The sequence below is a fragment of the Pseudonaja textilis genome, chromosome 1 (assembly GCF_049901715.1).
Source record: "Pseudonaja textilis isolate UNSWEBS1 chromosome 1, rPseTex1.2, whole genome shotgun sequence".
NCBI lineage: Eukaryota > Metazoa > Chordata > Lepidosauria > Squamata > Elapidae > Pseudonaja > Pseudonaja textilis.
Window position 1 is genome coordinate 70,052,176 of NC_141990.1, and position 17,482 is coordinate 70,069,657.

Sequence of the window (17,482 nt, forward strand, 5' to 3'; positions counted from 1 at the left end):
CCCATGAAGGGGATTTTTTTTAAAAAAATTTACAAAACCAATTTTTTAAAAAGAAAAACAGTGCGACGGTATGTCAACTTGGAGGTGCCCAGGCAGGTGGTGGGGGTGAGGGTGGGGGTGACTGGCAGCAAAACACTCCAAAGCTGGATCAAATCAACTCATCGGAGGGCAGGAAGGAAGGAAGGCGTGTCCTTCCCACACAGCAGCAAGCGGCAGCAATGATTACCCCGTCCTCCACCTCCTCCTCTCTCTTTCTCCCCTTCTGCCCAGTTCTTGAAGAGTGAACTTCCACTTCTCACCCTGTCGAAATCCTTCACGCCAAAAGGAAGGAGGTGCCACTGTAAGCTTAGTCGGAGGATCTGTGCATGCCAATTGTGCCAAAGGATAACTGGAAAGAGGTGGCTTTAAAATGGAGGAGGATAAACTGGAGGACGAGAGGCGGGGTGGGTGAGGGAAGTGTCTAATGTTGCTAAGTGAAAAATGAGTTTTGCCCCATTTTACACTTTTCTTGCCACATTTGTCAAGTAAATCGTCGCTGTTGTTCAATCAGTAACATAACCATGTTACTGATTGAACAACTGTGGCGATTCACTTGACAACTGTGGCAAGAAAAGTCGTAAAATGGGGCAAAACTCATTTTTAAGTGAACCTGGCTTCCCCGTTGATTTTGCTTGTCAGAAAGTCACAAAACTTGGGATCCCGTGGGCCTGGGACACTGCTAGAGTCATAAATAAGAAGACAAATAATATGTCAGCAAGGATGCTTTGTGAATTCACACTGCCTGTGAAGAAGTAAAGTTGGTAGATAGTGATGGTTTTGGAGGTCAACGGGTAAAGATACACCGAGGTGTGCTGGAGCAGTAAACAGATTAATGCAAGGGAGGATTAATGCAGTGGCCAAACTTAGATAAGATCCTGAAGGATATTTCCATGGCAACAACAATCAAAATAGTTAAAGCAGTGGAGGTTTTCCCCCCCCTCCAATGTAAGCTAGACACTGAGGAAAAGTGAAAGAAAGTAGATTTTGCCTTCAGATGATGGATCTGGTAATTGAGAGTATCACAGACTGCAAGACCAACCAATCAATTGGTCCTGGGAGAAATAAAGATTGACTGTTCCCTTCAGGTGATGATTAGTAAGCAGCAGCTTCTATTTTGGGACATGTAATGTGAGTAAATGATGAATTGGGGAAAAAATAACTGTCAAGGTGGAGGGAAAGACAACAGATAAGGTAGATGGGTGGAATCAGGGCTATCATTCAACGTCTGGCAAGCCTCTGAATTATTGCTGGGGTCAAGTTGAAAGGAGAGAATACAGAAATCAGGCATCAAACCTGACTCAAGGACAACCAGCTAAGACTGATTCACTTGAAAGTTGGGAATGTGGTAAGACCACTGTTCTGCAACCAAATAGTGTTTATGAGGCATGACAGCAACATAGGAGACCGTAAAAGGGAGCCAAAGTCAAAGTCCAAATATCCAGGCCAATAAAAAATTACCTCCTAACTTCCAGAGTAATTTTTGGGATTCAGATACTTTTAAATGTTCAAGTGAGATAGCTGAAATTTAGATTGGTAACCTGTAATAACAATTTCTCTGTGTAAGTAGACTAATAGGTACCACTTCGATAGGAAGGTAATGGCATTCCATGAGCCTCGGTGTACAGTCGTGCTGACCACATGACCATGGGTCTTCGGACAACACTGGCTCCCTTGGCTAAGAAACAGAGATGAGCACTGAACACATCCGGACAGAGCAAACTTTTACCTTTACCTTTAATAATTTCTTCCAAATCCCTCAGATCAGAAACAAGCACAATGAAAATTAAGGCAGTCCAGCATTGCCCTCTGGTGGCCAAAGGAAATGATTTACATATGCTCTGATTTTTATGAGCCGTGGGAAATGTGACTAACCCACTACACACCCCAAAAGAAAGGAAAGGAAAAGAAAGGAGAGGTTTTCAACTTTTCCAAGGGTACTATATTTTGTAAATTAAAAAAAAACCATGGGTTACAAAATCTTAACTAATTCCCAGGATTATTCAGCAGAAAGCAAGTTATGGTAAATTGAAATGACTGCATGTGCCTGAAAAAATAAACAATAAATAAATGCTCTTAAAAGCTAAGCTTGATACAATGTTAGCAGGTTTCTGGTCAAATCTTCATAGTTTTCACCCCTCTCAACTGAAAATAGTTGTAAGAGGAAATTATTCAAATCATTACCATTACAAAAAAGACTTTTAATTCCTTTTCCCCTCAGAAATGATGATTGCATATGCCCTATTTCATTTAGAAGAGTTATACAAGATAAATTTAGGGAAAGAAAAAAACTCTAATTTCATCTGTTTGGGGTAGATTCATATGTCAAAGTTTACAGATTACCAAATGTATTACTGATATTTACAACTGTACTTCCAGCTAAGCTCTTATATATTTTAATTGTACAGTTTGAAGCCACAGAACTTTAACGATCACATCCTTTTCCCTGGTACTTTATTTCTGTCAATTCCCTCACCTTTCTTCAAAGAAAGAATTTTTTTCAAACTGTCAACATTCCCTACAAAACACACACACACACACACACACACACACACACACACACACACACACACACCATTATAAGATATATATAGTCTGTTTTATACCGTGCCAGATTATCATCGATCCTGTAATTCTTGGCTTCCCCATATTCTTATTGATGGCATCATGATGGTATCAAATTCTATTGAGCCTATACAGTTGTTAATATCCTCAAATCCAGTAATATCCAGTAAAGGCTCTCTGTAATTGGTCTTTTGAGCATTATCTAATTTTGGTTCTGCATTTTGGTGTACCAATGTACACAAAGCTTCTATTCTTTCACACACCAGTTCTCAACAAAAAAAAAATGTGCATGGTTTTAGACCTTAGCTGAGCAAGCAACTTCCTTCCTTGATCTTTTGCATTTCTGTAAAAACTCTTTGCATCCAGTTTTGGTGACCATGATTACAAAAATCATAGTAAGACTCTAGAGAGATGTAGAGAAGAGCAATAAAGATGATTAGGGGCCTGGAGGCTAAAATATATGAAGAATGGTTGCAGGAACTGGGTATGTCGTTTAATGAAAAGAAAGACTAGGGGTGACCCAAAGGTGCTTTCTTCAAAAGGCATCTGGACTTTCTTTGTTTTTCCTTGAATATGTTTCACTTCTCATTCAAGAAGCTTCCTCAGTTCTGACTAAATGGTGGAGAATAGAAAGATTTATATTAGGGACTAGAGGTGACATGATAGCAGTCTTCCAATATTTGAGGGGCTGTCACGGTGAAGAGGGAGGCCAACTTATTCTCCAAAGCAGCTGGAGGGAGAACAAGAAGTAATGCATCTCAATGCCCAATGCATCTCCACAAGGCCATATTGCCTCTTCATCTCAATAAGGCACCCTGCCATGTTCCAATGGCCCATTATTACATTACAGGCATATCACCTCTAGATTGGTCTGAAAATGTGCTAAATTCATAGATTGTATCTGGAAGGCTCTGCAATATCTGCTTTGCAGGTATAAATCATGCCTGCATGTTGCAGTTGATTCTCTCCCCTCTCCCTCCCCCTCCCTCTCCTTTCCTCTCTCTCTCTCTCTCTCTCTCTTTCTCTCTCTCTCTTACACATCCCCTCCATGTTTTTAGGAATATAAAAGTAGGATATGTGGCTTCTTGAGCCAAATATCACCGCTTGTTTTGTTATGCATTCTGGTACACATGGGAATAAGTGAGGCCTTTTTACATCTGTTCAGTCATGTCCAATTATTGGAGACCACCTGGCCTAGTCCCTGTAGTTTTCTGGGCCAGGTTTTTCCAAAATGGTTTGCCATTGCCTCCTTCCTAGGGCTAAGAGAGAATGTATGTAAGAGGCTCAAGGTCACCCAGTTGGCTTTGTGGCCAAAGTAGGACTAGAGCTCATCATAGTCTTCTGATTTCTAGCCTGTAATTGCTTTGGCGATTTTATAAAATGAACATACATCCTGCTTTTGGGAGCTCTTCATGACAGATCTGAATTTTGCGTATTTATGTGCTTTCCTTTCATGAAGGAGGCAGGCAGGCAGGCAGGGAAGCAAATGAGGTCAGGAAAGATTACATTAAACAAAATGACAACAGCTAATGTTCACCTCTGGATCCACCCCACACAGCCCAATGAAATTGAGCACTGGCCATTCTCACTGGCTTCACTCAACCCTTGTTCAGATCTGTTCTTGTTCAGGACTTGAAACCAATGTATTGGGAGGAAGGACACTGGTTTTTGGGGAAGGCTGCCAAAAGGAATACTTACTGAAAGCAGATGATGCCCCAGAAATCTGAATTTGATCCAGGCTACAGATGGCAGCATTTGAATAATTGTACTGTAGTCTATGGCTACACTACACTTGGCTACACTTGGCAGGGTAGAGTATGATTGGTCCTTGATTGGAAGAACACAGGAAATGCCAGGGCTGTAGGCTAGACTGGGAAGAAGAACGTGGCAGCAAACCACTTCCAAACTGGAAAACAATATGGATATGTTGACAAGTCAAGTTCTACCAGAGGTCAAGCTTTACTGAAGGACATCCTTACTTTTACTAAATTTGTAGGTTAATTTCCACTTCTCCCAGCAACTGAAGGAGGTTTACAATATAGAATGATTGAAATCTCAAAGTGATACTTTGTGAGACAATTTGCATAACGCATTAAACAATTCAGACTAGTTAGTATGACTATGCACGCTGCCACCTGAATCACTTCCAGTGCAGGTAATTGTGCACTGAGTGGCTCTTCTCTGGGTAAACATGACATGAAAAGACTATTATGCTAAGCAGAACTTAAAGTATTATTATTGGTAGATTTCAATTTCCAAATAGTGCTACCTAGAATTGATGGCTGCTCTGCATTACACATCATACTTAACCCATCACTCTTGGTTAAGAGCCACTTCACACAAAGAAAAGAAGGCAGCTTAGATATTCATTTTAATCAGCCAGAATAAGTGTGTGTGTGTGTGTGTGTGTGTATACACACATACACACACACACGCACATACATTATTTCTGTTGTTTTTAACCAATAAAGCATTTTGTATGTTTAACTTCTTGCTTCCAGCTATCATCATTTCTTTCAACAATTTTAATTCCAATTAGTACTTCTTTTAGTCTAATATTTCCAGTGATAGGATTTTCATGTAAGCTAAATGACTGTGTACAAACTTTGGTGGGCTCCTTTTCAAACTTTAAACCATTTAGCACTTCCATATTCTAAAACCATTTAATAGCTTCATATTGTAGAACCATTGAGCACTTCCAAATTTTAGAACATTTAGTATCTCCATAATCTAGGACCATGTAGTATCTCCATATTCTAGAACCCTTTAGTAGCTTCACATCCCGTAACTACTTGGTGGCTCCATATGCTATTATAAGTGTTCATTGCTGGTCATCAAATTCTCCAACAGGCAGATAAGGAGGCCTGTGCTGGAGGAAATTAGACTACCAGAATTCAATAATAAATGAATTTAAACTAGATGGTTCAGTGGAAGCCACTATTAATGAAACTTAAATATTTTGTGTGTGTGTGGATGGATAGATAGATAGATAGATAGATAGATAGATAGATAGATAGATAGATAGATAGATAGATAGATAGATAGATAGATAGATAGATACCGTGTTTCTCACAAAATAAGGCCGGGCCTTTGTTTTTTTTGACCCCCCCAAAAATGGCTAGGCCATCTTTTCGGGGGTGACTTAATTCCCCCCCCTGCATCCTTGGGCAGGCGGACGGCAATGGCTTGGATGTTGACCTCGGCGTTGGTGGGGCACTTCGTATCGGGAAACCTTCCGCCACCATTGCTTTCCCTTCTCCTCGTGCTGCCGCGGCATTTAGATCAATGCTGTGGTGTTTGGCACAGCCATGCGCGGCCAGCCTGGGCTCCTCCCTGCAACCGGAGCCCAGCGGAGACAGTCGGCTTCAGGGACTCCTGTTGCCGCCTTCCCTTTGCCTTCGAAGGCAAAGCCAATTTTTTTAAAAATGACGCCCTACTACCGGTATGACAAAGACTCACCTGCCTGAGAGGGCAGCCCAACCCCACATGGGGAGGCGAATTTCCCGGGGCCACAGAGCAGGATCGGCCCACCCCGGGAGAAGCACCCAGCCGCCATCCCTGCCTGGTGCCGGGCAGAGCGCGTAGAGCTTCTCCTGGGGTGCCCAGTGCAGCTGACAGGCGGGCCCTCCTACCTGGTGGTGGCGCTCTTGCCAAGGCAGCGAGCGCCTCCCCGCCGGACCCTCCACTCATCCTGCCAGAGCCGTGCGGGCTGAGCAAAGCTGGGAAAGAGAGCTGCGGGTCCGTGCCCGACTGCCAAAGAAAAGAGTCGGACCAACCCGAGCTTGGCTTCTTTCCCAAGTCCCTCCAGCCCGAACCCGAAGGGGTCACTGTGAGAGGCCGCCCAAGGCAGTGATAGCGCCCACTCATCCATGAACAGGGAGGCAAGGCGACGGCCTGCGCTGCGTCCTCCTCCAAGCTGAGCCCTGCTGAGTGAGCGCCTCTGCCCGATGCCCATGCCACTGCAGCATTTGGATTGGTTCGCTTTGTGACTGTATGAAGAATGGTGATGACTGAGCTCAACTCCTAATTTTGCTGGTAGGACAAGTCTGGAAGTGTGACATGTGAGAACAAAGTTAAGCCTTGTAACTGGTCACATTCAAAAACCTGATAAAGCGAATGAAGCCTGAAATAATGTTAGTCATGCTACATCAAAGGAGCTATGATAAATTTGAAAACTCAGTGGAAAGCTGCTCATACGAATGACAGAAGGCCAATCACACTATTCAACTCCTCCATATAGGAAACTGTAATATGCCCCATTATATATTCTCTCTAAGTATCCCAAGATCAACAGAAAAGCCTTCAATTCTCCTTTTTGAGTCACCCAATAGTAGTCATCACTTTGATGCGGGACTCTGCTTCAGTGTATGAATCTCCTTTGAAGATGAGAGCGGACAAAAGTGTCCTTGAATTGAGTTACACATCAGAAAGCTCTGCACAACCTAGCAAAGAATAAATCCTACCCTGTCTCTCCAAAGCATTGCTCAAATATTGTCCAGAGAATCAAATTTCCTTCCTATTGCCCCCCGAAATGGTGTAGTTTTGCAACTGATCTCAAATGGAGGCCTCATTTGGTGTTTATAAATAGGAAATTACACCTTAGAACTTCACTGGGCTTGAGATCCAGAGGAATGCAACAGTTTTTAGTTGAAAAAGAGAGATAGAGAGAGATAGCAAACCTGGCTTAACATCGAAAATATATCTGGTGTCAAGTATTCAAAACATATATGCCTTGCACTTCATACTGTCATTGTGTTTTTAACATGGTCAATATATCAAAGATGGGGAAGTGACCATAGTTAACTGAGGTGTTCATTGAAACATTGTTTTTTATCTGCAAAATTCCCAAAAGCAGCAGCCCTGTCCAAAATCTATAAAACAGGAGTGTCAAACTGGTGGCCTGCAGGCCAGATGCGTCATGCACTGGCCACGCCCACCCCAGCTCCGTGAATGGGAAAATACACCACAGAACGTGACGTAATAGCAATGTGATGTGGCAAGCTTCACAATTTCCATAGCTCTTTGAAATACTTAACATCTTGCAGCTTTGATTCAGTTACCTGCTTGTGCTGTCCCAGCCAGTCTATGGGAATTGGATAGTTACTTAGGAATTATGAGCTGTCCCCTTAAAGGAATGCATCATGGTAAATGTAGTTAAAAGTATCCTGGGAAATGTAGTTCATGTCATGAGGCCACATCTGTAATCCTGATTGGTCACTAAATTGGCCCTCGAGGGGTTGGGGGAGGTTTCCCTCCATTCTTGCCTGGACTCATGAAGTGATAAGCAGCTTAACGCTATGAGATGGGTTAGGAGATAACCATCTTTTACCTGCGAGGCTGATATACAAAGGATTGGTCATTATAGAAGAACTTCATCATAAATGTGAGTCATGAAGATACCTGATGCACCAATAAATGTACTTTGTTATGGATGTTTTGCGGAATTTATCTATGCATCTGCACAGCTACAAATCCACCTCTGTGCATGAGACAGGACTCTTCTCTTAAGTGGATCCTCACTAAATTTGCTTTAATTCAGTCACTCCGATTCATCTGAAACCTTGAGCTCTGCACAACACAACTATGAAACTTTCAGTTCTGAGCTGGACTGCAGACGGTCCTTAATGTACAACCATTTGTTTAACCACCATTCAAAATTATAATAGCACTGACAAAAGCAACTTACGACTAGTCCTCTCATTTATGAGCATCCCAGTATCCTTGTGGTTACGTGATGGAAATTCAGGTGATTGGCAACCAGCATGTACTGCATTTACCACAGTTGCAACATCTCGGGGTCATGTGATTGCCATTTGTGTGACCCTCCTAGCTAACTTCTGACAATGGGGTGGGTGGGGACTCAGATTCGCTTAAACAGTTGCATCATTCACTCACCAACTGCAGTCATTTAGCAACAGCAGTAGCACTTAGACTTATATACCGTTTTATAGTGCTTTCCAGCCCTCTCTAAGCGGTTTATAGAGTCAGCATTTTGCCCCCAACAATCTGGGTCCTCATTTTACCCACCTCGGAAGGATGGAAGGCTGAGTCAACCTTGAGCTTGGTGGGATTTGGACTGCCAAATTGTAGGCAGCTGGCAGTCAGCAGAAGTAGCCTGCAGTACTGCACTCTAACCACTGTGCCACAGAGGCTCAACAATTTGCCTAACAACTGTGGGAAGAAAAGTCATAAAATGGGAGACAAGTCACTTAACAGGTGTCTTGCTTAGCAATGGAATTTTAGGGCTCAGTTGTGATCATAAGTCAAGGATTACCTGTTAGCTGATTAACAGTTGAGTTTCTAGCTGCAAATTTTTAAGTTGAGATGGATTTCTGCCAAAGCTGTCTGTTCCTCAGGCAAGTTGCCTCTCTTTGCTTGACTGCCAACTACTCAATTTTAAACTGGCTTGACCGTTTTTTTTCTGTTTTCCAGTGTGTTTTTTCTTCTTCTGGCAATGGATAACTCTAGCTTTCCTTCCAAGAAATAACTAGACATATGCAAAATAGGCAATGGACATTTCTCCCCAATCATATATGGAAAATTTAATATCATGGTATTTTTTGTACAAGCTTAGCATGGGAGGGAAGAGTTTAATTGTTGGCACTATGTTACCTGCTAGACAAAGAATATTTTGTTTGGTAAGGTTTTTTTTTTTTAACTTCTCATATGCATTACAACAAACCTGAAACTCAAATAATGCCTATGTTTTGATCTTTCTTTGTTTACTTTTCTTCCAAACTGTTAAATAAGACTGATGGATGAATCTCTTGTTCTCCATATATAAGGCCACGTCTCCAGCCAGGTAACGCTGGGACTTTTGATTCCAACTTATTTAGAAGACCTTAATTTGATGTAATACATAGAGATAACACGCAAATATCAAGTAGAATAAATCAACAAAAGATACATTAAAAAAAAACATCTTAAGAAATTAATAATGAAAAATCACAATCAAGTTCATAATAAAAGTCTGCAAGCATCAGGAAAGAGGCCAAATCAAATACAACAAAGATTCCATTTTAGCCTAAGGCTGGTAATGAATTGTGTAAGACTGAGGTTTATCTAAATATCCATAGGATTGTTTCCGTTACTGGTCTTGCTCTGAGAGCACATTGGGGAACGTGTAGCCCCAGGATCTCTCATTCCTTCATCCCTTTTTGTTCCCTTTAGAGCTCCTTTGGCTGGCATTGCTGAAAAGAAAGGTATAAATTTGTTATTTCATAGTGAAAAATAGCTAAAAACTGCTGGGCAGGCTGTACAGCAGGCAAAAATTACAGTTAAAAGAAGCCAATAAAGAATATTTGTTGTTCAGGCTAGAAGTGAAGGGTCCTTGCTGTTTTCTGAACTTGCTTGTTTTCTTACAGACATTTCATTACCAAACTAGGTAACACCATCAATTCTAGAATATAAACTATATAAATAAAATAAACTATATAAAATGTTATATATATAAACTCACAGTTTCACAGAAATGTTAAGGGTAGCTTTAGCCAAAAAATAAAATAAAATACATTAAAATAAAATAAAATATAAACTCACTCCTGTCCCAGAGCATATTCCATTTTAGGCTGGTAATGAATTGTGTAAGACTGAGTTTATCTAAACATCCATGGGATTGTTTCCATTACTGGTCTTGCTTTTAGTCAATCAATCAATCAATCAATTTTCCCACTCCTATCCCAGAGCATATGTGCTGAATTTCTTTGGTTGTGAGAGCAACAAGACACAATCTCTGGCTTTTAATGAAGCCAGCCAATCACCTAATTCGATCCAACTTACTTTTGCATCACAAGTCTTTCAAGGTTAGGTATCATTCAGTTCTCTAGCCTAACTTTTCTAAGTAATAACATGACTGCTGAACGGAAGTGGGAAAACAGAAGACCTACACACCACAGACACCTCAGTCTCTGGAATATCAAGAAATATTCTCAATTTAGAAAAAACTATGCCACATCCAGAACAACCCCAGTAGGTGGCAGCACTTAATCAATCTTAACTTCCCCCTTTTCACATGATGGGTGTCTGAATGCAACCCTGAATCCAATGGTAGATCCACAAGGAAAGTATATGAAGAATTGAAACCAATGTTTTCCCCAGGAAAAACAACAGCACCCATCATTCTCCAGAACTCTATGACCATTTTAAGAAGCAACTGATAGAGCTGCCTGCAAGACATATCTAGACTTGTAAAACATTTGTATCCTACCAAACAACTTTATTTTTAGGATAAAATTGTACTATTTAAAAGGGTGATATTTGAAAGAACAGCTTAACGTGAGGTTTTCAAAGTTAATGCTTAGCAGAAAATGATAAAGCAATACAAATCCCTAATGAGTCACAGAAATAAAATCATAACCAGTTATTTTTTTTAAAAAAGGCTATCAAAAAATTAGTTACAGCATGCTTTAAAATTTCTACCGATGTGGTAACTTTACGTACAAAAAAGTATGCTATTTTCACTTCTCTTTTTTTCCAAACAGACAACACCAGTCTATTGATATATGCCTCCCCTCAGAATACAAATGCAATATTATAACTCTACAAGAATAAAGATTTTGCCATGAATTTTAACTAAGTATAAAATGCAATCCACATTTTTGAACTTGGTGAGTGTAATTTCACTAGTTATATCACTACGTGAAAGTTCATTATCTTCCATTTAAAGCACAAAAACAAACATAAACCGGCATTTAAGGGTTACAACAAAAATGGGTTTTATTCAAAGGGCTGTGAAAGTTCTTTCATGGAGTCAGCTTGCAACATTTTGACATCTGAATCAGGAAGCAAAAAGATATCTCACTGCTTGAGCCAAAACGTTGAATGGTATCAAATCTGACTTCTGTTTTGACCTCTAATTGTTCTGCTCTGCTACCTACCTGGGAGAACTAAATTGAAATGCCTGAACAGCAAATGTTCAGCTTTTTTCATCTACATAGTAAACTTTTTCATATAATTACAAGTCTATTTTCCATGCCTTTGTAATTGCAAAGAATGGAGCAGTTTCCTGAGTTTCCAAATGTTTCTAGTTTGAGTCAACTCATGCTCCAATAAATTGATTGAAAGTCTACCCCACCCCTGCTGTATTATTATGCACTTTTAGTAATTCCAGGATGCAAGCTGTTCTGAGTTGAGCTGCCTTTTGCAATTGACTGATAGAGAATTTGTGTCTATGCCGATGTTTTATTATTATAAGTCTGACCTCTGATGTCATTTTTTTCAATCACCTAGTCTTCAAGAAGCTTATCATACCAGTTCTTGTAGTATCACCCTTGCAGAGACTTTTTCCCTAGGTTTTGTTGTAACAAGATGCTCAGTTAAAGTCATTTACTACTTATAGCTGATATTAAGCTGTGTAGTGAGTAGAGAGTAACAATTTACTTCAGATTTTCTGTTTGACTTTTGTTACCAGTAACCAGGTGTGGGTTTCTACCAGTTCTGTTCACCTCTGTAGAACCGGTAGCTCTGAAGAGCAGCAGACATAGAACCAGTTCTATGTCTGCTGGTGTTTTTGCCCACCCACTCACCTGGGCTCTTACCTGATCTTTATTTCCTGATTTTCAACTTCAGGTGCCGAAGGAGGCACAGCTGCAGTTAGAAAAGCAAGAAAAGAGGGCTGTTTCAAAGGCTGCTTCTCTGCACGCAGCTGCTGCTGACGATTTACAGGCGTGCGGCTCGCAGCCTGCAGGGAAGTTCATAAATCCCGAACTGGTAGTTACCCCTGTCGTATCCCACCCCTGCCAGTAACAATATGATTTCATTTTGAACTGTGCTGGAATATGAGACTAGAAGAGTTTACAACAAAGTCTGAATATTGTGCTGAATATATAGGCCATAGGCCACAGCCTATCTACTTTATCATCATTGGGAAATTTATGCCAATAATGGGTTGGAAGTAATTGCTACTGGTGGTGCTTGACTTACAACAGTTCATTTAATGACCTTTAGAAGTTACAACGGCACTGAAAAAAAAGTGATATGACCATTTTTCATATTTATGACCGTTACAGCATCCCTGTGGTCATGTGATCAAAATTCAGACACTTGGCAACTGGCATGTATTTATGATGGCTGCATGATTCCGGGTCATGTGATCACCTTTTGTGACCTTCTGACAAGCGAAGTCAATAGGAAGCCAGATTCACTTAACAACCGGGTTACTGGTTTAACAACTGCAGTGATTCACTTAACAACGGTGGCAAAAAATGGAGCAAAATTCACTTAACAAGTGCCTCACATAGCAACATAAATTTTGGGCTCAATTGTGGTCATAAGTCAAGTTTCTTTCATTTTATTTGGGGAACATGAACATGAAGTGGGGATTTTTTGTTTGTTTGCTGTAGCTGTAGTATAAGGAAATCTTTCAAGCTGTTACTCAAATAATTCCATAATCCAGGATCATCTGAGTTTAAGGAACTAAACTCAACAATAGTTGTTTCTTGCTTTTCTACCACACTTTTTTTTGAATAGTTAGATCCATTTCAGATCATTATATGAATGATGCAATAGTTACCTCATCACTCTGACTGGAAGATCAGACATCATTTCACAGTCTCACTGCAACTGAAAGACTCATTGTAAAAGACAGTGTCTAATATACCCCAAGGGAAGCCCTTCCTGCTTTTCCCCAAAGGGGCATTTTCTTATTTCATTCTTGATTATTGCTCTGTGCCAGAATAGTGGCCCTTGTTGCAATGCTTAGCTGAAAAGAACAAAAGGTTAGGTGAGGTGGACTGTGTTGTCAAACTCAAGGCCGCGGGCCAGATCTGGCCTGCAGGGTGCTTAGATCTGGCCCACAGGGTTGCCCTGGAAACAGTGAAGGACCGTCCCATGGTGCCAGCAAAAACAGAGCTCAGGGAGGCCGTGCATTTTCTGCTGGCCGAAAATTGAGCCTCAATGAGTGATGTTGAGCTGGCCAAGCCCTGTCCAGGAGTGGGATTCAAATTTTTCAACAACTGGTTCTGTGGGCATCCTAGGTGGGTGTGGCTAGGTGCACATGGCCATGTGAGTGGATGGGCGTGGCTTTTCAGCAACCCCCACCCCAATTTTTGCCTCATGGGCCTCAGGGAAGCCTCCTAGGGGGTGTTTTTGCTCCCAGAAGGCTTCCCTGGGGCTCAGGAAAGCAAAAAAATGGAGCTCGGAGGGGCGCACAGCACCCCTCCCACGCACCCTTTGCCTTCTGGGCAAAGCAGTAAGACAGCGAGGGGATCCTGGCACAACTGGTCATCGGAACATCTGATTGTTGGTAGGGGGAAAGAAGTACCTTAAGAAGTGACTTGGGGGGGAGAACGCAATCAGTGATGTAGGGTATGCATGCAATGTCGCGCATGCATGATAAGGACTGATGGGTGGGGCTAGCCAAGAACACAATTTGCTGGTTCTCTGAACTGCACAGAATCATAACAACCGGTTCCATAGAACCAGTCTGAACCGGTAGAATCCCACTCCTGGCCCCGTCCATGCCCCCCCAGGCACACCCCCACACCACAGCCCACCTAGGTCAAACACAACCCTGATGCGGCCATTAACTGAATCAAGTTTGACACCCCTGGTGTAAGGGAAGATACCAGCATCTGAAGACTTGGAACTGTTTCCGACTAGCATCTCCACTATCTCTGAGCAGTTGGCTGCCTCGTCGTCAAATGGGTTTTGGAGCATCAGAAACAGAAGGTGAAATACAGTCTCACCTCCCACTTACTGCAACTCCTGCTCATATTCTCTTATTATCTCTGCTCTTAGACTTAGTAAAACTTTGTTGTCACTTTGGATGTACACTAATTGGCATACACTAAAGTGACATTTCATTGCATACAGCTCTCAAAGCTTCTTATGCCTTTCCTTCAGGACAGCACCACACCAGCTCTGGGCATCTAAAGCAAAGAATCCATACATGCCAGCAGCAGGCATGATTTTCTAAACTCTGGAATCATCCCGCCAATCTGGCACCTGAAGCAGCTGCTTCATCTTCTCCCTCATCTCATTTCCTGATCATCTCTCTCCCCACACTCTCACCTGTGCAGTGCTCAGATGCTTTTGAAAATAATAATAATAATAATAATACACTTTTACAGAGAAGAAAAGGTCTCAAACAGGAAGAAAGGGATTGATGCCTACTACACAGGATGTTATTTGTGACTGTTGTGGTTTGCAGCTGCCCCGTATGTGCATTTATTATTGTTGTTACTGGTTTTTTTTTTTAACTGAATTTTTATTCTATGTTAGACACTCATTTTATGTTAGACATTAACATTCCATGTTAATTAATTTCTGCAACATTGGCAAATCCATCAGAATGGCGCAAAAGAGCAATGTGTCAATTCAAAAGTTATATCTTTGAATAATGCTTCCTATCTTAAAATGCATTCCAGAGCTCATCTAAAATGCATACAGTAGCACGTAATTGATCAAACTAAATTTTAAATCAAAATGTCCATGAACTTTTATCAATAGATAAATTAAAATTCCACATGAACTTCTATCAATAGATAAATTAAAATTGTATTATAATTAAAAGTTCTATTTTGACACAGGACAAAAAGCCAGCTTCATAAGACCTTTTAAAGCCCACAGACAGAATAGGAAAAGCCAGCTATAGTAAACATGCTTTCCCTAGAAGCCTTTTTAATAACTAAAATCCTTTTTGTTATCGTAAATCAGCTTGGTGTCCTCCAACTGAGTTTGGTCACACTGCCTGGAAATTGCAAGAGTTGAAATTTGACTCTGGAGAACTCAGTTTAGCGAAATTAGCATAAAAAATTTCCTCCCCATCTTTTCCCCATAACTACTGTCAGAAGTACTTCATAGACTATGATTCAAATTATACGCCTTTCACTATAAAAATATGCAAACCAGACAAACTGACACAAGCAAACCGAAGCATTCTTCAGTCATAGATATGAGGAATTTACATGAAAAATCTTAAATACTTTTAATCAAATTACTGTCTTGGAAAGTTGCCTAGCCAAAATATATTTCAGTTATGAAAATTATTGCTTTTATATGATACTGGTTTGTTAAAATTAATGTAATGTTCATTTTGACTATTTGACATGCTAAAGTTGAACTGTGCCATTTCCAATGTGTGTGTGTGTGTGTGTGTGTATATATATATATATATATTTGTTTTCTGAGGTTCTCGCGGGTATTTGTATGTGGATCTTTGGTTGTTGAGTTTTCTCACAGTAAGATTCGAAGTATCTAGGCAACGTTTCGATGAAGTCTCATTCATCATCTTCAGAAGCCTGAAGATGATGAATGAGACTTCATCAAACGCATGCTCTAGATCTCTTGGGAGAAAACCTAACAACCAAGATCCATATATATATATATATATATATATATATATATATATATATATATATATATATATATGTGTGTGTATATATATATATATATATATATATATATATATATATATATATATATATATATATATATATATACCGCCAAATGTAATTGGCAACTGTTGTAGTATTAAAGGTAATATTCCATTTTACAAATGTGTCTCAAGAAAACCACAGTTCAGACTGGAGTTCTCTCTGTAGAAAAACATATTTTCAGTGCAATGGCATTTTAATATATTGCAGTTCAAATGGTTAATGGGAAAATAATTAAATAAAGCAACTGGTCATTTGGCAAAAAAGAATGAAAAATCAAAATTGTGAAAAACTTTATTGATATCCACATATGTACTCATTCAGGATAGTGATGGTAGAATCAGTTAAACTACATATGGGCTTACAGAGTGTTCATTGCCTGTAATATTTCATCTATCTAGCGTAATATCAAATTCTACTAATCATGTTTAGAAAAGAGCAGCATAAAAATTTATTCTTAAAACAGGCTAAAAATTCCAAGGCACTTATGATAAGAATTCTCTCTCCAGTTCATAAATTGATGGCCGACCTGCTTTACTCTTCATCCTACACAAAGGTACAGTACAGTCACTATTCTGACCTTCCACATCCATATCCAATAAAGAGGGCATGTGGAATTTAGTTCTTTCCTTGGTATCAGTCAGTGACTCAGCCTTTGAATCTCTGTCAGCCTCTAAATTACCCATTTCAAAAGGGTTTGGCTTTGTATTTTGAGAAATAGCCAGCCAGGGATCCAATCTGCTTCTTAAAGAAGACGGTCGAGGTCTTGGAATAATATTGACAGTTTCTTGCTTCCCTGGTGAAAGGTCATTTTGAAAGTTTGTTTGTGGCGTAGCAGATGCGTGTAGAATCCCAAGAGTTTCATTACAAATTCCATTAGCTGAGCGGAAGAGAAAGAAATTGAAGAGAAATGTAAAGCAGAGTTACAGTGTTGCTACAGTAGAAAAATAACATATATATTAGTCACCACGAACATTTAATTCCACGACAAGAAGTAGCGCGATACTGAACCATTCTAAAGAGGTCCACCCCGTCTCACACTGTGCTTCCCCCCACCCACTTGTCTTCTCTGAGACAACACACATTGAAATTTAGAGACTGAAGTCTTTCTAATCAACTGGTATATTAATAGCAACACCAATAGCACTTAGACTTCCTCTTCACAGTACTTTACAGCCCTCTCTAAGTGATTTACAGAGTCAGTATATTGCCCCCAACAATCTGGGCCCCCATTTTACCGACCTTGGAAGGATGGAAGTCAACTTGAGTCAACCCTCAGCTGGTAAGAATTGAATTGCCGAACTGCTGGCAGCCAGCAGTCAGCAGAATTAGCCTGCAATACTGCCTTCTAGCCACTGTGCCACCACAATTCTTAAATTTCTACCATGAAATATTGAAGTCAAAACATGAGTACATCGGCTATTTTTCAGTCCCAGTATTTCCCACTGTTTCTTTTCTGTCTGATGCTTATGAACTACAATATTGTTTGAGTTATTCATCAAACTGAA

The 17,482-nt window shown here is 40.3% G+C and overlaps 1 protein-coding gene and 1 long non-coding RNA gene across 3 annotated transcripts in view; both read right to left on the reverse strand.

The window, feature by feature from the left end:
* The window catches only part of LOC148127666 (uncharacterized), a 55,432-nt gene extending 47,107 nt beyond the window's left edge, over positions 1–8,325 (reverse strand). Inside the window, exon 1 of the long non-coding RNA XR_015740996.1 lies at positions 8,288–8,325. This is a non-coding gene — a long non-coding RNA (uncharacterized LOC148127666). The remainder of the gene's footprint in view (positions 1–8,287) is intronic.
* A 7,925-nt stretch (positions 8,326–16,250) lies between these two features.
* MAP3K21 (mitogen-activated protein kinase kinase kinase 21) overlaps positions 16,251–17,482 on the reverse strand; it is a 52,887-nt gene continuing 51,655 nt past the window's right edge. For both annotated transcript variants that reach the window (XM_026705199.2, XM_026705198.2), the window contains one exon: positions 16,251–16,854. In XM_026705199.2, the coding sequence (XP_026560984.2) occupies positions 16,460–16,854 (395 nt within the window). In that variant the 3' untranslated portion in view covers positions 16,251–16,459. The remainder of the gene's footprint in view (positions 16,855–17,482) is intronic.